At 40.5% G+C, this 23,494-nt stretch overlaps 1 protein-coding gene across 5 annotated transcripts in view; it reads right to left on the bottom strand.

The window, feature by feature from the left end:
* The window catches only part of GPATCH2L (G-patch domain containing 2 like), a 60,653-nt gene extending 37,607 nt beyond the window's left edge, over positions 1-23,046 (bottom strand). For all 5 annotated transcript variants that reach the window (XR_002724909.2, XM_023184557.2, XM_023184563.2 and 2 more), the window contains exons 1-5: positions 22,940-23,046; positions 19,901-20,572; positions 7,936-8,000; positions 2,648-2,824; positions 1,074-1,153 (exon numbers count right to left, since the gene is read on the bottom strand). Coding sequence is in view for 4 of the 5 variants with exons in the window: in XM_023184557.2 (XP_023040325.1) it covers positions 1,074-1,153; positions 2,648-2,824; positions 7,936-8,000; positions 19,901-20,562 (984 nt within the window). In the remaining variant the exon portion in view is untranslated. The remainder of the gene's footprint in view (positions 1-1,073; positions 1,154-2,647; positions 2,825-7,935; positions 8,001-19,900; positions 20,573-22,939) is intronic.
* Between the last annotated feature and the right edge of the window lie 448 nt (positions 23,047-23,494).

Raw genomic sequence — 23,494 nt, forward strand, 5'->3', positions numbered from 1 at the left:
GATTTCGTCTCAAGAAAAGAAAAAAGATTTGAACTCGAATTGAAAGATAAAAAGAAATAAGTATCCTGGGCTCGTCTGGAAATAAACAGCCTCATTTTTTTTTGTATGCCTAAAACTTCAGAAAACTGTTCCCTAGTCAGGCTATAAAACAGTATCCCCTTAAGGGAAGCCAGACTGTGGCACAAATTGTGCCACCTAGCAGGCATTCTAAATTCTTACCAAGTTACAACTTGTAACTTACCAAGTTTGTTCTTACCAAGAACAAACAAATTAATGCTTCAATGCCGCTACTTTCCTTATTCTTTGCCCACCACCATCTTCTCTGACTGAGGATGAGCCCCTATCTTAATTTATTTCTCAATCTCAAAGTAGAGTAAAAAATAAAATTCAATAAAAATGTAAAAAGACAAAAGTAGACCTGGGTTCAAATCTCTATTCCACCATTCCTATCCGGGTAACATCAGACATTCCTTAACTTCTTCGAACCTAAGTTTTCCTCATCTGCTAAAGGAGCTTGCCCTTTTTCTACAAGGTTGCTGGAAGGATTAAAAGAGTTGAGTCCCTGGCATCATCCCTGGCAAAGGCAGAACTGAATGAACAGCAGATAGTTCTCCCTCATGGCTGAGGGGCTCTTGAAACTCAGTAACAGTTTTTTTTTTTTCTTTTTTATGAATTCTAGGATGAAAGACCAAAGTTAGGAAAGAACAAAGATGCATTCATGAATTCAAGAGGAGTCATAAAGAAGCCAAGAATATTTTAACTTACACAATAATAACATAACATTAATCAAAAGTTACAGAAGACACAGCTCAGGCTTGTAGGTTTATAGGCAACAGACATTGTAATGACAGTGTTTGCTTTGTCAGAACTTCTGTATGAATTACGTTTCATCTTTTATTTGTATATTCATTCACATCCTATATAATGTTCACTCTTGTAAACTCCCAACACATTCCAGTTGCTTCCATTAACTTCAGGGAATTCTGTAGCACCTCTGATTGTTAACAGGGTACACAACTCCCATAGGGAATGTTATCTCCCCACTGAGCCCAGCAAACTGTGAGAGGTATCACCTTCCCAACCAGCCTTCTTCGCCCCTTTCTGAGGCACCGAGCTGCAGCTCCAGGCAGACGATTCAAGCGAGCATGATACCCTAAAAAAAGAAGGAAGGCCTCAGATGCCGAATGCAGAAAATCCAAATGCAATCCTATGTTTCTAGTACACTGAAGGCTTAACCCCCAGAATCTTACTAGATTGACCTTTAAACTAGTATCACAGAGCTATCTGCCGAGGATTTATTATTCCCAGGTCTTTGTCACTAGCAGTATGATCACAGGCATGCCATTTACCTTTGACCTAGGCATCCTCCATCTATAAAAGAGGGATAATCACTCAGTCCTACCTTACTGGGCTGTTTTGAAGACCCAATGAAATAGCAAGTAGAAGGGACTTTATAAACTGAAAACGCCACACAAACATAAGGTACTATTAACAATTTTTAATTTAAAATTAAATGTTAGTTTCTATGTCAAAAACATTCTAATTCATGACATAATGGGGAAAATAGCATGCATCAGATAACCCAATTTTTCTCACTGCCGCATGTGTTCTACACAAGGAAAGAACAACTGGAGGAAACCACATCAAAATGTTATTAATGAGATTGTCTCTGGATATGAGATTATAGGCCATTTTAAGTTTCTTCTTACTATTCTTGCTTATTTGTATATATTTTAAATGGTCCATTAGAAACTTTTAGAAATGTTCATCAAAATGTTCAATAAAGCAATGTGTGCCTCAGTCAGTTCTTACCAAGAACCAACTGCTGGTTCACCATGACAAAATCCTACATAATACAAGTTTACATCTCGTAGTGTGATTCTGATCACCAACAGATGTTCAACAAATTCTTGGCAACTGATTAACTGGTTGATTATGGGTTACTGGGAACCCTAGAATCATAAATTTATAGTGCTAAAAGAAATGGTTTTGTCCAATGTCACATATCTTAAGTGATGACCCTGTCATCCCAAGAAAATGAAGCGACTATCACAGAGCTTGGTAGACAGTACCAGAGTATTAATACCACATTTCCATTTTTCTGTCCTAGGTTCTTTCCACCCACTTTGCTACATCATAATTGAAGAAAAAGCAAAGGGAAAAGGAAACATATTTGTGTTAAAGTCCCCAATAATAGGGTCATTAAAATAGAACTAATTAAATTATTTTAAAAGCATCCATTTTTAAAACACCATTATATGTGAATACTCTTACTGAAAATAAGAATGTGTACGTGAATGTTCTTATTGAAATCTGTTCTCTTCCAAAATCCAATACTCAATAACCTATCAGTTTCACATCAGGATAAGCAGCTGTCACTAAATCTGGCACAAGCGGCAATGGCAAGCTGAAGGAATGCCCTGCTAATATATATGTCCCAAGAGTTTCCATGGATTAGTTTAGGAAGGAATGGAGAGGACCTTAAGCTTTGAGACTTACTTTGAATCCTCTAGAAAATCCCTGAGCTAGCTCCAAAATTCAGATAGTTAATGTGTGATTGAAGACATGAGTATGCTTGCTAGGAGATGATTGCTCTGCCCAAGGAGAACCATAAAAGCATTAAGTTCTTGGTCTCCTCAGAACTCACCTCTTTGAGCTGGCCGAGAAGGTAAAAGGAATGTGGAATCTGAAAATTTATCCAATCCAGAATCCATTCTTTCTACTTCAGAACAATGATCAGGAGCCCACTTGGGCAGAAGATTAGCAACAGTGAATCCTGGGACACATTCTCCTTCATAGAACCAATCACTCTGCTCATCGTCACCTAAAGTAAAGAGATCGTATCATAAGCTAGAATTTTAAACAAGGTCTGAGAAAAACAAATGAGAGGGATGATTTCTTAGTGCTATAGTTTTGATCATCCTTTTTTTTTTTCCTTTTTGAGACACAGTCTTGCTCTGTCACCCAGGCTGGAATGCAGTGGCATAATCACATGTTCAGGCAATCCTACCACCTCAGCCTCCCGAGTGGCTGGAACCACAGGCTCATGCCACTATGCCTGGTTATTATTATTATGAATTCTTGCTCTGTTGCCTAGGCTGGAGTGCAGTGGCATGATCTCAGCTCACTGAAACCTCTGCCTCCCCTCCCGAGTTCAAGCAATTCTCCCTGACTCAGCCTCCTGAGTAGCTGGCATTATAGGCGCCGCCACCACGCCCGGCTAATTTTTGTATTTTTTAGTAGAGATGGGGTTTTTGCCATGTTGGCCAGGCTGGTCTTGGACTCCTGAGCTCAACTGATCCGCCCGCCTCGGCCTCCCAAAGTGCTGGGATTACAGGCATGAGCCACCGCATCCAGCCTTTTTTTTTTTTTTTTTTAATTCTTTGTAGAAACTGGATCTCCTTACGTTGCCCAGGCTGGTCTTGAACTCCTGGGCTCAAGCAATCCTTCCACCTCAGCCTCCCAAAGTGCTGGAATTACAGGCTGATTATACTTTTAAATAAATCAAGGCACACAAAAAAGAAATTGTTCTGGTTCTTCTTGATTCATATTGCAATGAAAACTGAAACGTCAACCTGATTTCACATAAACGTCATACTGTGTTAAACTGGACTACTTTAACAGTTAAAAATAAATAAATAAAGCTACCACTTACTAGGCCCTTACAACCTACCAGGATCCATGCTAAAAATCTGTAAATATGTCATCTCTTTCAAGTCCTACACTAACTCCAACTTACAAACAAGGCAACTAATGCCTAGAGAAGTCAAGGTCAATTTAGTAAACAACGAAGCCAGGATCTGAACCCAAAGCCTGACTAACTCAAAAGCCTGAGATCTTTATTACCAAAACAAACTGTCTCCCCTATACCATTCTCAGTGGTATAAACTTGGGGGTTCAAAGCCCATAAATGTTTCTCAATTCAAAGCTAGCTATTCCTGAGGGATTTCTTGCTATATTTGCCTCTCTCATAAAAGGTGAATAAAGAATATACGTCCATACTTCATTTTATCCTTGGTATCTCATTAATGGGACAGAAATCATCTTGACACTAGCAATCCAACCTACTGGGGGAAAAAAAAAAAACCACAGCAACAAATAATATAATTCCTTAAGACTTTTCAATAAGTTATACCATTTTCCCAAGACCATATTGTTAATTAACAGCAAAGTCACAATCAGATCCATATATCCAGACTGTTGGTACAAACTTCTCTCTACTGGCTGCAATGATAGTATCTCAGTTTCCACTAGAGTTTATTCCTGCCAACAAAGAATAGATAATTTTATGTCTGCCACACCATGTTCCTTTCAAAATAGCAAAGTTGAAGGAAACTATTACAAGAATATCTAAAAGAGTTCACAATGTAGTCATTCTCTAATGTATACTGGATTCCAGAGAAGTTGCTCAGAACATGTCAATCCCACGAAGTATGAGATTCACGGGTCATTAACACCCAGGATAGTAACTCTTAAATCACTGTGGAGATCTCCAAAATGGGGAATGAAAACTGCATTCTGGTAAAAAGCAGCAGATATTACAATTAAGAAAGTTACTCAAAGTGTTCCCTTATAAAAACACACCACAAACTACTGTATCTCTCTGATACAGTAGTTCTCAACTTTGAGCATGCATCAGAAGCACCAGAAGGGCTTCTTAAAACATGGACCGCTGAGACCTAACTCCAGAGTTTCTGATTCTAGTCTAGGCAAGACCAAAATTGTGTATTTCTAACAAGTTCCTTCATGATGCTAAGCTGGCCTGGGGACCATGTTTTGAGAACCACTACTCTAAAAGCATTCACAAGATCAGATACATAGATGAACTGAAGACAGGCATTACTGCATAATAATTAGTTTCTCTGTACTTCAATATATTAATTCTTTTCTTATTCATAAGCATTCCTCAGGACATTTATTGAAATAGTATATTTAATTAGGCCATGTTTTCTGATGACAAATGACAAACTATAATGGATTTTTTTTGGTTCTCAAGCATTCATTCAAGATTTTTAATAATACAAAAAGGGAGTCTCTGAACTAGAAGGAACATTTTTGTAGACCAGTAGTCTTCAATCAGGGTTCACTAAGACACCTGATAGAGGAGCTCCTTAAAAGAGTGCTGCCAGGGAATAAGCAAGAAGCTGGGTGGATCAGGTTCCTGACCTCTGGCTCCTCTAGAATTTTGCTTTAAAACAAATAGGCTTAGTTGTTTTACAATCTGAGAATCTATGTATGATTTTGTTTGGGGGGAAAAAAGGAGAGTTTTCCCCTTAATTGGATTATAATTATTTATTAAGCATTTACTATATGCCAGGAACGTGCTAGGTACTGCAGTTGCACGTAGTAACTCCTGCCTTGAAAAGCTTCAAGGGAAAAGACGTATACCTACAAACAATAACATAATCTAGTGAGTACTAAAAGAAACAGTAAGTATAATACAAGGAGCCACAGAGAACAAAGGAGAAAGGGCTACTGGCCAGAACCCCTTCAGCAAACACATGGCACATTTAAATGGAGTCACTGCAGAGATGTAATGAAGTGACTATTCACAAAAGTGTAGACAGTACTAACAAGGAACCCCACAAGGGATGGTGAAGCACATCAGGTAGAGCCAGCACAGCAGGAGGCCCTTACCATTCCTAGACCTGGAGTGGCAAGGGAAAGAATGGTTATCAGAGTCCAAAGAACTACAGTTATAAAAGAAGGCTGCCAAACAAGAGTGGTGGCCCTCAGCAGAGGAACACAACCACTGCCAACCAGCAATCCAACAGAAAAGGTGTCAGGGAAAGCAAAAATCTAATGTGGTAGACTGCATTAGCGTTTCCAAGTCCTCTCCATAATAGAATCATTCATCCATGCCTTTTGCTCTTTGCCATTGGATTCCACAGTACCTTCCCTTTTAGGAAGAGCACACTTCCTCATCCTACTGACACTGGGCTTGGTCATATGACTTGCTTTACATAGTAGAAAATTAACAGACATGATTCAAGCAAAGGTTTTAAATATGTACACGTGGTCTAGCCTGGTCACCTGGCATTTACATCCTCTGCCACAGAAGTCCATGCTGCCTATCACCATTGCTCCTCCACCCTAGGTCCCAAAATACAACACATTGAGCAGACGTAAACCTAACTTGAAGCCTGGAAACCAGTGGAGCCCAGACGAGATCAGTGGAACCATAGGCAACCCACAACCCCATAGCAAAAAATGAGTGTGGTAAACTGTGATAAGCCACTAAAATTTGGGGGCTCTTAAGCAGCATTACCACAATAAATACTTGACCAATATATCCAATATCATTCACCTCCCTCCCTTCGGTCTTCTGTTGATGTCTCCTATAGGCCAACTCCAACAAGAAATTGAAACCAAGAAGACCCACTGATATAGTTCATAAATATGCCCTTGCAGGGGCAAAAGGAAAACTGTTCTTGGTAAACGACCAGTCATTCAAGGAAGATGAGGATGAGATTTCAGGGAGAAAGATCAGCATAAACAAAGGCACAGAGGCAAGAAATTCCATAGCTTTACACTGAGAATGTTAAGCATCAATGTCACCAGAATGTGTGAAGCTGAAGCAGAGAAAAGAGAGGAAAGTTGAGTCTACAGAATATTCTATAATCTCTCATGATAAACTAAGGAATCCTTATCAGTGAAAAGGCTTTCCAAAGGCCCAAACACTTAATCTGCTCTAACAGGTCCACACTTTCTTCCATCTCTATAATTATGCATCATAACCTTTAAGAGATGCATTTTGATATTCCTAGAACTGTAGAAAAGCAAAGAAAAAGAGCAAATACTGGTAACTCTGAATAGTATATATAACTCATTCATGGAAAGACATCAGACTTTCCTGGTATGAGATAATAAAATCAAAACTCTAGTTAGAGCCTACCTGTACACACACACACATAATCTCTAATGACACCTAATTCCCTCAGAATCTAAAAGATAGAAATGTACTCACAACAACCTCCATTACAGTAGGAAGCTCAACAACTCCAGGAGGATAAACTGCCTCTACGCCTACAACTTTGAGGCATGAACAAGATGCTGTCCCCACAGTCCTTCTCCAAAAATCAGGACTTGGATGTTAAGTCTCACAGCCCCAGTATCCCTTCAGTTACTGGGGAAGCTACCTGGATCAACCTAGACATGTAGCCACTACGTCAGTCCTTCAATTGCTTAACCCATGGAGAAAAACTATTGGACTTTGGAGCTAGAAGGGACTTTAGAAATCCCTAAGTCCCCTATTTAGATTAAGAAAACCACAGTCCAAAAAGGCTACATAAAATTTTTATTGGCATGTGGCCCCACACAAGTTTAGAGGACAAACATTTTCTAAAATACCCTGATATACAGGCAAAGTTTTAAATTAGTGTTTAGGTAGTAAAAATAAAGAACTGGTAATTAACATATACTAGCCTTATTCACAGGACTCTATACTCCAGGAGTTTTACTTTGAGGAAGATGATGTTTTATATAATATATTCACCTAGAACACTATAATCATTATAAATAAGGCTATAAAAATGACAAGATTTTCTCTATATGAAAACAATGTCTTAACACCTAAAAAAAGACAGTAACACATGAAGCTATTTCTTGATTCTAATAAAAAGAAACTTCCCAATGTCCCAGGCTCAACACTCTGACCACCTAGACCAACGATTCCCAATGTCTGATCTACCGGCATAAGAATCAGTTCAGGTGCTTGTGAAAAATGCAGATTCCAGGGGCCAACTCTAGACCTATTTATTTCTAGGAGCTTAGGACTGTGTGGTTTTAACAGTTCCCTAGGTGGCTCTCATATGCCTTAAACTTTGAGAACCACTGCCATAGACAGTCACCATGTCCTCCACAAGTCACTCCTATGATTACTCAAACATTTCCATAAACACGGAACCAATGTCCCAAAGCTGGGATCAACATTACCTTGTCGCCCTTCATCATTGGTAAAGAGCCCAGTGTCACTGCTGCTACACACACTGCTGGTTTCACTGTAAAAAGAGTAAAACACAAGAGAACTCATCAGCTCCAGTCAATAAGCACCGTATGCTTATTATGGTTTTCAAGCTTCCCTAATTTCACTCCAACCTATTAGCCAATCAGATACGTAAATTTCATTGGGAAGGTACAAAATTTTATTTTCCTCCCCAAACAAAAGAAATATAAGAGGAGAATTCTGAAATTTTCACTTATATTTTAAAGTACTAAAAAAAATCTAAAGTCACTTTGTTAGTTAAGGACTAGAAAGCTATTAAAGCTCAAAGACATAATCTCAACCTAGTTTGATATATTCAAAACACAAATTTACAAATTTACCAAACAATTTTATTCTTAAATATTGCCAACTATCAGTTTCCAATGAAGCTATGTAATTTTAAGACGTCTAGCACCTTTAAAGTTTCCCCCATTTACAAAGAGGTAAACAAAACTCCATGAACAAGAAAAAAAATATGGCAAAACTTGTTTTCTGAATTTACTGTCCTCCTTCATATTGAGCACAAAACTCATTCTGAAAAAAGGAACTAAAGTTAAAAACAAAAATATAAAAACAAACTTCATTTGCACTCACTGAAATATAGCTTTTGTCCCATGAAATTCTGCCCAATCTGTTTCATTTTCTGAGCTATTGCTCACAGTTGATTCTGTTTCTTCTGATGGTGCGCTTCTAAATTTGATTTCTCTGGTTAAAGAAAAACTTCTCAATCCTCTACAGTATTAGCTATTTCTTTGATTGGGAGTATTTCCTTCCAAGATAGTCAAAATTTTTTTTTCACCTACTCTAGAAGATGCAAGAAACCAAAGCGAGGAAGAAGCATTTTCACCATGCTATAGAAAACACAGGCTTGGCAAAATCCCAATCTATATTCCTGGATCAAAAATCTGAAAATATTTTGTATTTTGCAACATTTCCAAACATCCTTCCAACACTAAATCTTAAAAATGCCAATTAAATTAAGGAGCAATGCTTTCCTTACTCAAGCTTGTCCCTGAATATCAGATGCAAAAGATCTGTCACAGAAATAGTCAACAAACAAACCCTATTTCTTTTCTTTTTTTTTTTTTTTTTAAAGTTCTGGGATACATGTGCAGAATGTGCAGTTTGTTACATAGGTATACATGTGCCATGGTGGAACAAACCCTATTTCTTTTTTTTTTTTTGGAGATGAAGTTTCGCTCTTGTTGCCCAGGCTGGAGTGCAGTGGTGTGATCTCAGCTCACTGCAACCTCCACCACGCAGGTTCAAGTAATTCTCCTACCTCAGCCTCCGGAGTAGCTGGGATTACAGGAGCACACAACCACACCCAGCTAATTTTTGTGTTTTTAGTAGAAACGGGGTTTCACCATGTTGGTCAGGCTGGTCTCGAACTCCTGACCTCGTGATCCGCCCGCCACGGCCTCCCAAAGTGCTGAGCCACCGCACCCGGCCCAAACCCTATTTCTTTATAGATTCTTTCATTTCATTTTCTTATGTACTTAGTATAAGCTGGGTCTCCAACTGTATTACCTAATTATTATAACATTGCTAGAAAAGCAACTGAACCACATCCAAGTGAAACAACAGTTAGTGTGAAGAAAGTCATCTTAATGTGCAGCTCCAAATGTTTTTGCTCTCAACGTTTTACTAGGAAATTTTTCATCACTTAGATTCTGCAAGTAACATTTTGCTTTCCTTGTTTTTTCACACGTCTCTCTATCTAATCTTCCCACCAGAGAGTCTTTGAAAACAGAGGCACCCTAGGTAAGCCAGATGATTGGGCATGGCATCTACTTTCTGACAAGTATATTATCATAGGAATCGAGCCTAATAAAACACTATGGAGCCCTCTTGTCCACTGTTAACTAAACACTGTAAACTTGGTACTGACTTGAAAATGCTTTCATCTCAACTGCTTTTCTTTTCAAGTTCTGAAGATGAACTGTTTGCCTTTCAAGGTGCAATTAAAGGGTATCGTTTTCAAACTAGCAAAAATTCTTAGTTTTAAAACTGTAGATCAATGGTTTTTTATTCTATATTTTTTATATTTTTACATTCTATCTATAGATCAATGTTTTGGTTGTATTATGTTCTACAATTTGAAACTCATACTTATTGGTAAAAGCAGAGTCAATAAAGTAAAAACCCAATCTCAGTACCAGAAACATCAAGAACTATGGTTCTCAACTAGAGACAATTTTGCAGCCCCTCTCCCAATTTGGCAATATCCAAAAACATTTTTGATACTCATGGCTTGAAGCAGAGAAGGAGGAGTTGGTGAACTACTGACATTTAGTGGGCGGAGGCCAGGGATGCTGCTCAACATCCTTCAATGCACAGCACAGCCCCACAACAGAGAATTATCTGGCCCAAAATGCCAGTAGTGCCTAAGTTGCGAACCCTGATCCACGGTGATGAACAAAGCAGAGGGCTGGAAGACGTAGGCCGTCCCATTTAGGGAAACTACTTGAGAAGAGAGGAGCCTGTGCACGTTAGCTGGATGCAGCAGTCAACACCCCATAGAAGCAACAATACCACTTCCTTGCCACAGCTGGGCCAGGGCCTCAAATGATCTGAAGCCTCCAGATCCAGAAACAATCAGAAGGCAGCCAGACCTTCAGACAAACTGATAGAACTGAAATTACTCATGAGTCGTACAGTTCACCCTTCCTTGCCTAACTGGGGCAGAAAGAAGATCCTGTAACCATAGAAGAGAATGATCCATGGATCCAGGGAAAAAAAAATATCTTGCTCATCTCAATGTCCCCAATGCCTAGCACAGCGCCTGGCACATATCAGACATTCAGTAAATGTTATGTAAATGGAATGAACTTGTTCTAGACACCTCTGTTGCCTGCCCTTATACAGCCTTGTGGCATGTCACTTCAACTCTTTAGTCCTACTTCCCTACATGGAAATGTGGATGGATTATTAAGGATGTGACAGTATGAGGTATGTGACCCTGCTTTGTGAACTCTAAAGCAATACACAAATGCAAACGATGAAAGATTAGAAAGCTACTTCTAGGGCACCAAGTCTGTGTCTAAGTATTATTTTAGAGGTTAATAGTAGTAATTTCCTCACTGACAATCTTCATTAGAACAGCACTCTACATTTTATAAGATGCAAACCTATTTTCATTTTAAATGGAAAAACAAAATATGGCCTATGAAATCTATTATTTTTCCTGCACTGGGTTTCATCCAAAAGAGAGGAGGCACTACTCTCAGCCAAGATCTACAAGTGCCTCAGGAAGGGGTTTGGTACTTGAACTGAGTTTATTCATAAAATTATTAATATAGAAGGCTACTATTAATGATACCAAAAATATCATTCACTGAGTTCGACTGCAGGCCAGCTAATATACTAAGCACTTTATATTAATTATTATGCTTCTTCTACCCACAAACTCTACAAGGTAAATACATCAACCTCATGTTACAAATGGAAAGGGGCTTAGAGAAAGCATGCAAGTTATCCAAGATCGCACAGCAAGTAAGCATCAGAGCCAGGGCAGTGTATGTCTAAAGCCCATGTGTTCACTGAATGGCCACTACAACACAGAAAGCACAGATACTCATCTCATTTACTAAAGTCAATCAAATGTTTCTCTATTCAGAAGATACCTCTGAATTTCAGGACTTTTCATTCTCCTGAAGATGCAAACAGATTAACTGAGCTAAGGAAGAAGTATTTGTTTGCTTTTAGCTACTTAAAACGTTCAGGCACAGCTGAAACTGCAGCTGTGCCTTGACTACTGTCCCTTATCAGCAAATAATACATCATATATGCTGAACCCTAAGAAAACTAATTATAAACTCACTTTGGAAAGAAGCTCTCCTTCTTAATGCTGTATCTTGAATTCAATTAACACTCATTTTCGGTATGCTGACATAAAATACACCAAAATACATTCTCAGGGACCCATACCTCACTTGCCTTTATGGTTCCTGAATGCTCTTCCTTTGAAATCAAAGTAAAAACATTCTCTTAATGAGTTCAGGGGAAACAGCAGAGCCTGAGAATACTATTCCTGACTTTAGCATCACACAAGGCTAGGAAAACAATGTTTCAGGCCAGCAGTCATCTGCGGTAACCAGACTCCCAAGATGACTCCCAATTACCCAACCTCCTATTAATGCACACCCCGGTGTAGTACTTCTCACACTGCACAGGGTCTGGTCTGTATAACTGATCACACACAGCAGAAGCAATAGGTTGCCACTTCTGAGATTAGGTTATACAAGACTGTGGCTTTCATCGTGGGCTCTCTTTCTGACTCTCCTCATCCCTCTCAGATCACTTACTCAAGGGGAAGCCAACTATCATGTCCTGAGGATGCTGATGGGCATGCGGAGGGGCCCATGTGAAAACGGACTGAGACTCTATGTCCAACAGCTTTATGAGGAAATGAGCTCTGCCAATAGTCATGTGAGTGAGCTTGGAAACAAATCCTTCAGCCTAGTAGAGCCTTGACAGAACTGAGGTCCCTGCCAACAGTTAGACTATGACCTCGTGAGAAGACTCAACCAGAACCATCCAGCTAAGTCACTTTCAGATTCCAAGTGATAAAATGTTCACTGTTTAGCGCTAGTAATTTTTTTGGTTGTTTATTTTTTTTGAGATGGAGTCTCCCTCTGTCGCCCAGAGTGGAGTGCAGTGGTGCAATCTTGGCTTACTACAACCTCCACTTCCCAGGTTCAGGCAATTCTCCTGTATCAGTCTCCCAAGTAGCTAAGATTACAGGACTATGCTACCACGCCTGGCTAATTTTCATATTTTTAGTAGAAACAAGGTTTCACCATATTGGTCAGGCTGGTCTCAAACTCCTGATCTTAGGTGATGCACTCGCCTAAGCCTCCCAAAGTGCTGGGATTATAAGCATGAGCCACTGTGCCCAGCCTAGAGCTAATAAGTTTCAGGGCAAATTTTTCTGCAGCAACAGATAATACAGAATCTTTATAAACTCTTTGTTGAAACTAATTCCCTTCTTCCTAAACAGTAGCTTCTAGTTTCAACAAAACAAACCCCCGCTCTGAATTCCCACTATTGCCGGGGGGAGCAGGGGGCAGAAAAAAGCAAGGCACACCCTCTGATCTGAGAGCTTGCTAATTCTTTCATACTCCTAACCACAGAAGACTATAAAGTGAGAACTGAAAGAGTAACTTATACCTGTCCCAATTATAATAAGGAGCTACAGAATTAGTTTATCACCTATAATCAAAAGTTGGTGTTAATAAGTTACCATCTGGGTTTGTTTCTCCCCATTTAAGAGCTTATTAACCAAGTAGCTTAATAAGAGGTGTTTTTTGCATCTAATTAATAGATATCTTAAAATAAAATTTATGGCTTACATCGTTTCTAAAAAACTTTTCTTAGTAAATAATAATGCACTTAACAAAAATAAAAGTTGTTTCGGAATTTAGAAAAACGTGGGAAAAAGTCACTCTTAGATCTCCTGCCCAAAGGTATTTTTGCTCTATTATTTTCCAGGGTAGAGGTGGCACATTGTAACCCTTTGTAATCAGACTTCTGAATCTAGTAGTAAACAAGACTGAGGGAGAGGTTATTCAGAGAAATATCTCACATCAGTTCCGAAATTATTCCTATAAGTAATGAGAATATATAATAGAAGCATTTGTTTTTCAGTTTCATTCAGACGGTGACATGAAAGGCAGCAACCTCCCCAGGTTGACAGGTTCGATACTGTGACCTGTACAATCAGGTACACTTTCCAGAGATACAATTTTCCTCAGGACTCTGCTATTGAGCTGGGGGCTGTGCCTCAAGACATCCCTTTTCTTAGAGCTAAGTTATTCACCTTCAGGTAGATGAAACATCTTCTCAGAGTAAATTTTTAAAGAGCATGGATTCTGAGGCCTGCATATCTAAGAATGTCTTTCTGCTGCCTTTCCATATAAAATATACCTTTACTGTATATAAAATGCAAGGTGAAGTGAGTCACTTTTTCCCTCTCAAAACTCTATGGGCAAATGTAGCCCTTAACACTTACTATTGTAGGGATGAATGTCAGTTTTATTTTCATGTCCCACCCCCAACTGTTTTTTTAAGAGACGGTATCCCACTCTGCCACCCAAGCTCTGGAGTACAGTGTTGTAATCACAGCTCAGTGCAGTCTTGAACCCCTGGGCTCAAGGGATCCCCCCGCCTCAGCGTCCCAAAGTGTTAGGAATACAGGTCTGAGCCACTGCACCCAGCCTTCAATCCCTTTAAAGATTTTTCTTTCCTTAGTCCTGAGCATATGTGAAAAAAAGAAAAAATAAAATAAAATACTTTTTAAAATGATCCATCTCAGTAGAGGTCTCTTTTCATTAATTTTCTCTTTTAATCTTTAGACTTAATTTTTCAACTCAAGAACACTTTTTTCTCTTCAGTTGTATCTTCTTCTTCTCCAGCAAGTTTCTTCCTTGGGAATATTTACACACTCACAGACTTGGCCTCTTTAGAGCTACTAAGTTTTAGGGTGATTTTTTTCTGTAGCAATAGAGAATACAGATGGCCTATTGCCAAGGTTTCCTCAAACTACAAGGCTGATAGAACTGCACTCAACAATGAAATGGAGGCCCACATGAGAAGTGCTGGGCCTGCCCTGAAGGTAGACAGCAAGCCTCTGCATCCTTTCTCTACAGTAACCTTGAGGTTCAGAAATGCCAGGCCAGTTTCAGTCAGAAAATCAGGCAGCTACAGTTTGAGGCAGGGTATGGTTCCATCCTTCTCTTCCCAATGAGTATCTTTCAGTTTCTGGTTTTTTTTTTTTTTTTTTTTTGAGACGGAGTCTCACTCTGTCACCCAGGCTCCAGGGCAGTGGCGTGATCTCGGCTCATTGCAAGCTCCGCCTCCCAGGTTCACACCATTCTCCTGCCTGAGCCTCCCGAGCAGCTGGGACTACAGGCACCCACCACCGCACCCGGCTGATTTTTTTGTATTTTTAGGAGAGTCGGGGTTTCACCATGTTAGCCAGGATGGTCTTGATCTTCTGACCTTGTGATCCACCTGCCTCGGCTTCCCAAAGTGCTGGGATTACAGGTGTGAGCCATCACACCTGGCCTGAGTATCTTTCAGTTTCTATTTGGTCACTCTAACTCCCAGAATACACTTAGATAGGGAAGCTTAGTGTTTTCTGTGTGTATCTGTGTTTGAGGGTAAGGAGCAGTTATAGGGTATTGAGTCCTAGAAAGCACAGTCTTCAAGAACAAAGATTCCAGTTGACATGGGTAGAGAAGTGCATTCTGGAGATAGTACATTCTGGGGACTGTTGTGTTTTCTACACCTTCATTTATGGCACACTCCTAGAATGGGGTCAGAATCAGGCAGTGAGGGTTGAATGATCCTATCTCAGCCCAGCATAGCTGTATGAGATAAAAGCTTCCCCGTAGCACTGGGAGCACTGGGCTAGGGGCTCTGCATATTCTCTTGGCCAGCTGTAGATCTGAGAATGTCATGTTACCTATGTCCATGGGAGTAAAGAAGGGGACCAATGGTAATCTATGCACCCTTGCTGGCAAATACCAAGAGGCCTTTGAACAAATTCTGCAAAATAAGAGAAAAGGGAATATCATTCTAAAAGTTCAGAGAAAGAACGAATCTTTGAAGATGACTGCCAGTGGAAACTACAAGAATTCAAGTGGGCAGTTGAGGCTACTTACCAGTTAAGATGTTACAATGGTGGGAGGTAGACTATAACTGAAAAGAATCACGGCATCTCAGTGTTACAAGGGATTTCAGAAGTCTTCCATTCAACCCTCTCAACTCCACAGCAACTAAGCAAGCGGTCATCACGCCCATGTTTGAATCCCCCCGACTTATCTAGAAGTCATTACGCATTACATGGTGAAACAATTCACTTCATTTTTACAGAGTCCTAATTTTTAGAATGCTATTTTTTATCCGCAGCAACATTTAACACTCTGCACTTTTTATTCCTGAGTTCTGTCCTGTGGAGCCACATGGAATAATCCCAATATTTCTTTTAAGAGGTAGACTCTTTCAAGAGATGGATGTTTCTTTCAAGATAGAGACCTTCAAGTACAATAGTATCATATCTACCTCCCAAGGTGTGTTTTTTAGTTGTCCCTAAGGATACTAGCAGAACTGTGAATATATCCATATAAGCACACTATGCTAGATTCGAGAATCTCACATGCAATACTACCACCTGCAACAATAGTAAATACACTCTTGGTCAGCATCCCTACTTACAGAATAGAAATCAGAACACCCCCACCTACCATACATATTCTTTTACACAGCTCCAGGAACCCCTGATTAATGACCTCCACTTGCAAAGGAGGCTACTTACCTTAACCATGAAATAATGAATGCTATTGATCCAACAAGCTACTGCTATAGAGTGTTATTGATCACACAATCTTTGGTTAAAACGGTCCTCATTTAGCAATTTCACTGTCACAAACACCTGGAGCAAAGCACACTCATAATTAAAGAGTTCGGGGGAGTTAAAGTGAGAGGTGATGGACAGAGATCTCAGCTTTCTCCCATTTATTCTTGCTTCTGAGCTATTGTTTGTGTCAGAAGGGATATTGATTTTCTATAAAAATAAGAAAACAAGAGGCACCAAGGGGCCGCAGAAGGTCAGCCTGGGCTGGAGAAGGAGGGGTAGGTTTAGCACTCTATCTCTGTCACTTGCCTTCCAAGAGAGGAGAATATTTTCTTTCCTGTGAGATCAGCCTCTAATACATCACCTTAGGAAGGCTCCTGAATGTGACTTCTGGCCATCACCCAACCAATTCACTTAGGAAAAAAAAAGAAGCTAAACTATATTCAAGGGGAACAAACAAATGATGTGTTAGTAAAGAATAGAGCAAAATTAGGCTACAGTCACCTAATAGCTAATAGCTATTAATAGCTGCTATATAGACAATTTAAATAAAGATCAGTAGAAAATAATTTTACAGTAATTGTTCTACTTTAGAATACTCACAAACACACATACACAGAAAAATATTAAAATAAGTTTGATCTCTATGCAAGCAGGAAAAAACTATTATACTATAACCATTTTTAGTTCCTCAAAACTTGTGAGGGATTGGCTGGTGTAATATTAAAGGAAGACCAGAAACAGAAAAGCAAACAAATATTGATGAAGTCTATAACTACTCCATGTTTAGTTCACAAAGAGTGAGTTTAAGGAAATTAGAAATAGGCCGATTGAGACATACATTTTCAAATCCAAAACACCTAATACATGCTTTAAAAAAAAACAAAAAAACTCTACCATTGACTAGGCTAAGCTAAGCTTAACAATCAACTTCATCTTAATAATCTTACAACGTGGATCATTACTCTGACAACTCTCAATATCACTGCTAAAAAGTAAAAGTCTACATTTTGATCTGTATGTGAACAGTGGCACATCCAAGTAGATTTATGAAAGGGTAACCAAGAAGATTCTTGAAAGTATTTCTTTTAAAAATGCAGGGGAAACAAAAAAGTAGAAAATTATTGACAGAATCAACTGACCAAGACAGTATAATATCCAAATCATAAACTATTATCTACTTACACTCTAATGCTAGCCCTTTTTAAAAGTGTGCCTAACAATTAAGGGAGATTTTAGTTCCACTCTCCTCTTGAAGACAGGCTGAACACAACATGCGGTCAAAGAGTAAGAATCACCCCCTCTCCCACAGAATGGATTTAGGGGAAAAAAATACAAAGCACTTCTGTTTGTAACTACAGATGAATCCAGACAAGTCAAGGGGAATTTAGAACTCCTAAATAACTAGAAGATTTTAAAGAACTTTCCTCACGCCATGTGCGCCACCACTCTACCCATTATTCCTTCACAGCTACAAGCCCTTTAGCATCTACATATTGAAAGAACTCTGAAGTGAGAGGCCAGGGTAATAGCCCAAATGGGTGAATGAGGTCTCCTCAATATGAAAAGAGGAGGAATTTCACAAGAATTCCCATCCACTTAAGTTTATCCAGACTCTCAGGTAACGAGAATTTATATTATTACATCCTGACTAGAATGTGCAATAGATGTGTCTGGAGTAAGAAGGAACAGAAAAGAGTGAAGCATCTCATGCTAGATTATAGGCTCTGCATCTGGAGCCACACTTGAGCTGTTATCTCAGAGCAGACAGAGTTAACAGTCTCTCTTTCACATACAGTTATGTCGTAGTTTAACAAGAAATTATGGGGAAGAAACATACACAAAGCTATTATCCCAAAAGGCTACTTTTAAAATCACCATTCTCAACACTAAGAAGAATTCTATTTGGTATATATGCTCAATATTAAAACAAACTTGAATGTCTCAGTAGAGGGTTTCAATAGTGTGAAAGGCTAGAAGTTGACTAAGCATTTCTTGTTTGATTAAAAATAGTCTGATGAGGAAAAAATACCTTTATAATCCAAATATATACATATAAATTCTGTAAATAGACCTTAGAAGGAATGAGGCATTAGAGGAAAATTAGGAAAGTCAAAATATGCGCCTATCTCAATATAGTCTGCAGACTGGCAAATATAAACTTAATAAGAAAAAGTTTAAAAGCTGGATTAAAAACCATCCATGAAAGGTACAGGTACACAGACCTAAGCAGCTTTTCCTGTTACTGACACAGCCTCACCTCAGAGTTCCTAAGATTGATTTGTTTTTGTTTTTAAGATAAACTTCAGAAAGGTCATCTGTTCTACAGCTGGGAAAGTTAAATTGAGACAGAACAACTCAAAGGGCAGCAGAACGTGGTGGTTACGAACAAGCTTTGGAATCAGGCTTGATTCCCCGTTTTGGCACTGGGTGACCTTAGGCAAATTATCTAAGCTCTTATAACCTCAGCTTCCCTTCTATAAATACAAATAGTGGTATCCACCATATAGTGGAATTGTGAACATTAAATAAGAGTATATGTTAAGTCCATAGTACAGTGCCTGGCCCATAGTTAAGTGCTTAATAAATGTCAACTAATATTAACAATAATAGAATATGGTGGTTCTCAACAGGGAGTACTCAATCCACCTAGGGATCATCCCTGGAGGCTTTGGGGTTGATACAATGAAAAGGGGGTGTGAACAATGTAGAGATCCTGAATATTCTGCAATGCACCATAAAGAATGGTCCCATCCAAAACACCAATGGCATCCTCACTATTAAGTAAAAGATAATCACAGATTAACATTAATAACATTAAAGTATCAAGCTGGGGGGTATCAATGTTCCTAGGATTATCTGAGATGTAAAAGCTAAAAAAACTCACCAAAACTACACTTACATTTTTAAACACGTACCCATTAGAGACAAATTTTTCTGGCTTGATCACATCTGATGTAAGACTAATGGGACTCGGTACTGTTATTTTCAAAGCCCGCCATGTGTTCAGACAATTTGAATGTCAGCCATAAAAAAATAAATTCAATATAGTCAAACCACGAGTAGCAGAAAACAGAATTATAGCCAAAAAGTATCTAAAGCCATGATTCTTAATGAAGACAGGCAACTTAACGGAACATTTAAAAACTCCATATGCCTGGTGCTAACATTTTCTCTTTCTCACACACACATGCGCGCGCACACACACACACACACACCAGCCTCTGCTGAGACCTGAGTTCTAAACAACAATATTTATGTACAAACTACATGGCATAATAAGCAACAAACTGTTTTTTAAAATTATTAGTTGTGCATTTGAGGTACACGTTTTAAACAGTTTTTAGAAACAACTGTTTCTATAGCCTTCCTAACAGAGGGAAATAGACACTTGAATAGTACCTTAAAAAGCTAAACTACTGATTGATTCAAGGAAGTCTTCAAAGTCAATACCAGAGTGGCTGGTCTGAAAGAAGGCAGAACCCACCAAGACTGTGGATGTGTACTTTGGGAAACATTAACCAGGAAAATCTTTGACTTAGTAAGGGAGATCTCACCATTCTGACATGTTCTCATCAGAGCCCTGTTTTTGTTCATCTGTTTCACACTCCATCCTTTCTTTCCTTCCTGCTTTGCTTAGGAAAGTCCTGTTTTCTGCTGATTCACACAATCCGTGGCCTGATGAGGTCCAGGGAGTATTCTCCTTCCAGCGGGACAGACGCTGCTTCTTAGCAGATTTGAACCTGCAGCCTCTCTCATAGCTCCAATCTGACACCTTCAGCTTCTGCTGAAGGCTAGCAGCTACCTCTGATGTCACTCGCTTCACCTTCCGCCTGCGCCTGAGTGGTCGACAAGGTGCATTTTCAGTAAAGGAGTCAGATTCATGCCAAGAATGCTGCTTACTCTTAACAACGGCATTGAGAGCTGGGTGTCGTTTGGCCACCATTGTGTCATCAGAGTCACTAAAATTGGTCACGGGAGCCACTTCTCGACAGTCCTTAGTGGCCTCATCCAGACTTGACTCAGAGGCCTCGCTGTAGCAGCAGGTATGCTCTGCCAGGTGAGTGAAGTCAGAACGACGCTTCCGACCTCGGCGTTTCCGAAGCTGCCTCCTCTGCTGCCGGGGGCTCAGGGCCATCTCCTCCCACAGCTCACCAAGCTTATTCTGCTCAGATGTCTGCTCCAAGGCTGAGGCTAAGTCGTGTACCAGCTCATCCATGAGGCCACATCTGCCAAAAGGAAGTTTGGTGGTGGGGGCGGGGAGGAGAAAGAAAAGAAAAAGAAAAAGAAAGCCTGAAAAGGATCTGTTGTTTTGGAATAATTTGATGAAACCGATCATGGTAGTCCACAGTTCTGCCTGTCTAAATGAAATAAGTCACCTTTCATCTGGCGACACTTAGATTCTGTTCCTACCACTTCCTAAAGCCACTAAAAATAGATGTTTTGTCCCTTGTTAAACGCCTGAAGTCAACATATTCTTAAGCACAAAAACCTACTCACCAGATGACAACTGGGACAGGGCCCCAAAACAAATTCGGGGGACTAGATTCTTCTCACTTTTCCCCAATTAAACTTGTCACTGAATTACCTAATGATGAGATCCAGAAAGATTAGAGACTGTCTCACTAGACAGGAGTAGAAAAACATACAACTTCAAAATCACACTAGAGTTGCAGAAACACAGAGCAGGACACGGTCTCATTGAGGTATTGAGAATGAATGAAAAACTGTTCTTTGGCCTGGGGTCACTGCTGACAATGACCATGGCAGAAAGAAACAGAAAGACAACTTAGTGATATCCTTCAAGGAAGAATGCAGTTTTCATGATTCAAGAAATTGTAGTGACCCAGGTTTGAAGTCAGAATGGAGAAGAGACTAAGTTTGCACCCATTCTGGTACCAACGATCACCTGGAAGCTACCAGGTACAGAACCTTATACAGTAGGTCATATATTTTTGAATAATTAACAATTTTTAAGCCCCTCTCCTACTCTTCAGAAAATAAATGTCCGTCCTAGTTATGTGCTTCAGTGCCACACAATCACACAAAAATAGGATACAATAGCAGCTGAAATGACAGGGATAGGGTGAAGTTTCTAAGATTTCTGGCTGAACTGCTTTCCAAAATTTCTTATTTTTCTGTTTATCCTCAAACCAAACATCACACTTCAGGAGTCACTTCAGAGGCAAACATTTCAAGAAATGAGAGTAGTAGGAGCAATCTTCAAAATTCCCTCTTAAGGGGAAATGTTCAATTTGTATAGCAGCTAATTAAATACACATTAAACTTTTAGCACTTTTCCCTTGCCTCTATGCCCAAAGTACTTCAAGATCAGCTTAAAATTCTATGTGGTGCCACTCTCTCACCATATTCCCATTCGTTCAGTTTTCACTTTGCAAAGGGCTTTCTAAAACCTGTTTTCATGCTGTGCCTATGCCAATGAATTTAAAGACAGGAAAACAGTCCTCCGGCTTAACTGCCACACCTGTAGGAGCAATGGTGACACCTACTTCCAAAACTACCATACAAATGAAGCTTCTCAAAGTGTCCAAAGGCACATACGTTTAAACAAGACCAAGTTATTTTAAGCATTAAGAAGTGATTTATTAACACCTGTGAAAAGAAGGGGAAAAAATGGGAAAAAAAAAAAAAAGTGGATTAAAATGCCACGATTAAGGTTTGGGAGACAACTGTCCCTAAGACCAAAATAAAGAAACAAGTGGGAACAGCATGCCTAAATCTACTTCCTTAATAAAGAATTACTGCTTTAAAAACTCAGGCAACTAAAATACAAAAAAACAAAAACAAAATAACAAATAAAAACCTCAGGCAAAATAGCACAAACTTGAACACGGAAGGAAGTCACCAAACAATGCTTGTGCAGAATCCTTTCCTGCCTCAAAGCCTGTAATTCGAACAGTAGGTGACAGAAGAACCCTAAGGCTCCCCATCTCCAGTCGCGGGTGCACACTCTCGAGAGGACCCGGCGTCCAGGCACGCACCCGGGTAGAGATGAGGCTGAGTCACGCACAGGAAGCAACGGGTAGGGTAGCTGGTGGACAGCAAGTAAGAAGAGAAACAGGAGCAGGGTGGAAGTGAGGGGCGGAGTAGGAGGTAGGAGAGGCAGGAGGTAACTTCTCATTTGGGCTCACCAGGGGCGGGGGTCGGCTCTTCTAGGGCAGAAACTGAAAAAATGCAAGTCGTGGCGACTGAGCTCCCTCCGGGATCAGGGGTCGCAACATGGCCACATATGCGAGAAAAACTGTGTTTCGAAGGACTCTCCACCTCGCCCCGGCCCGTCCCTGAGGGCTGGGGCGCCCATGGCTCAGGACACCAAGCCCTCACGCTGCCGCCAGCCCCAGAGAGGCAGAAAGAAGAAAGAGGAAGAGGGGGCTGTGGCCCCGAAGACGGCCCGACCCACATCCCCAGGGATGGGGACAAGGGCCCTGAAAAGCAAGGCCCCACCACCCTCACCCTCCGGCCAGCTGTCGCAGCCCCAAGACGCCCTTAGCCGCTCAGCCGCGGCGTGGCGCTCCGATCCCCTCTGGTACTAGCCCCCAGGACCCCAACACTCTCAATCCACTCCTCCCCCTCACCAGCTGCCGCAGCCACCTCGAACGGCCGCCGCTTTTTGGGCCGACTCTCACCGCCAGGGCTTCCCTCTCTGACCTCATTTCCGGTCTGGGCCGGAGGGGCGGGGCGGCGGCGAGTGGGAGGGGCTGGTCGCAAGATTGGGCCCCTGACCCGTTGCTTCCGCCCGTGGCCACACCCACTTCCGCCCCGCGGTGGGCGGAGCCACAGTAAGCCAGGAGATGGGGCTGGGGACAAGGAGGGGTGCTGAGTAAGGTCTGGCCGGGAAAGAGCGTCTCACGGGTTGAGGTGCCCATGGGGGGAAAGACCCCTGCATGCTGGCCTCATCTGCCTTAGGGGCGTCCAGAAATTGGGCGCTAGGCAGGGGTGTCAGCTTCCCCCTTGCTTTCTGACCTTTTTAATGGGTCTGAGAAGTTGAGAAGAAAAGGATCTTAATGACGTCTACCCTGTGAGCTGGTACAACCTTTGGGAGGGGTTGTTCTTCACTGAGTTACTCAGAACATTACAAATTGCCTTGAGCAATAAAACAAGTGATATTGGATTATAACTCAAAGTATAAA

Source organism: Piliocolobus tephrosceles, chromosome 6 (genome assembly GCF_002776525.5).
Source record: "Piliocolobus tephrosceles isolate RC106 chromosome 6, ASM277652v3, whole genome shotgun sequence".
In the NCBI taxonomy this organism is placed as follows: domain Eukaryota; kingdom Metazoa; phylum Chordata; class Mammalia; order Primates; family Cercopithecidae; genus Piliocolobus; species Piliocolobus tephrosceles.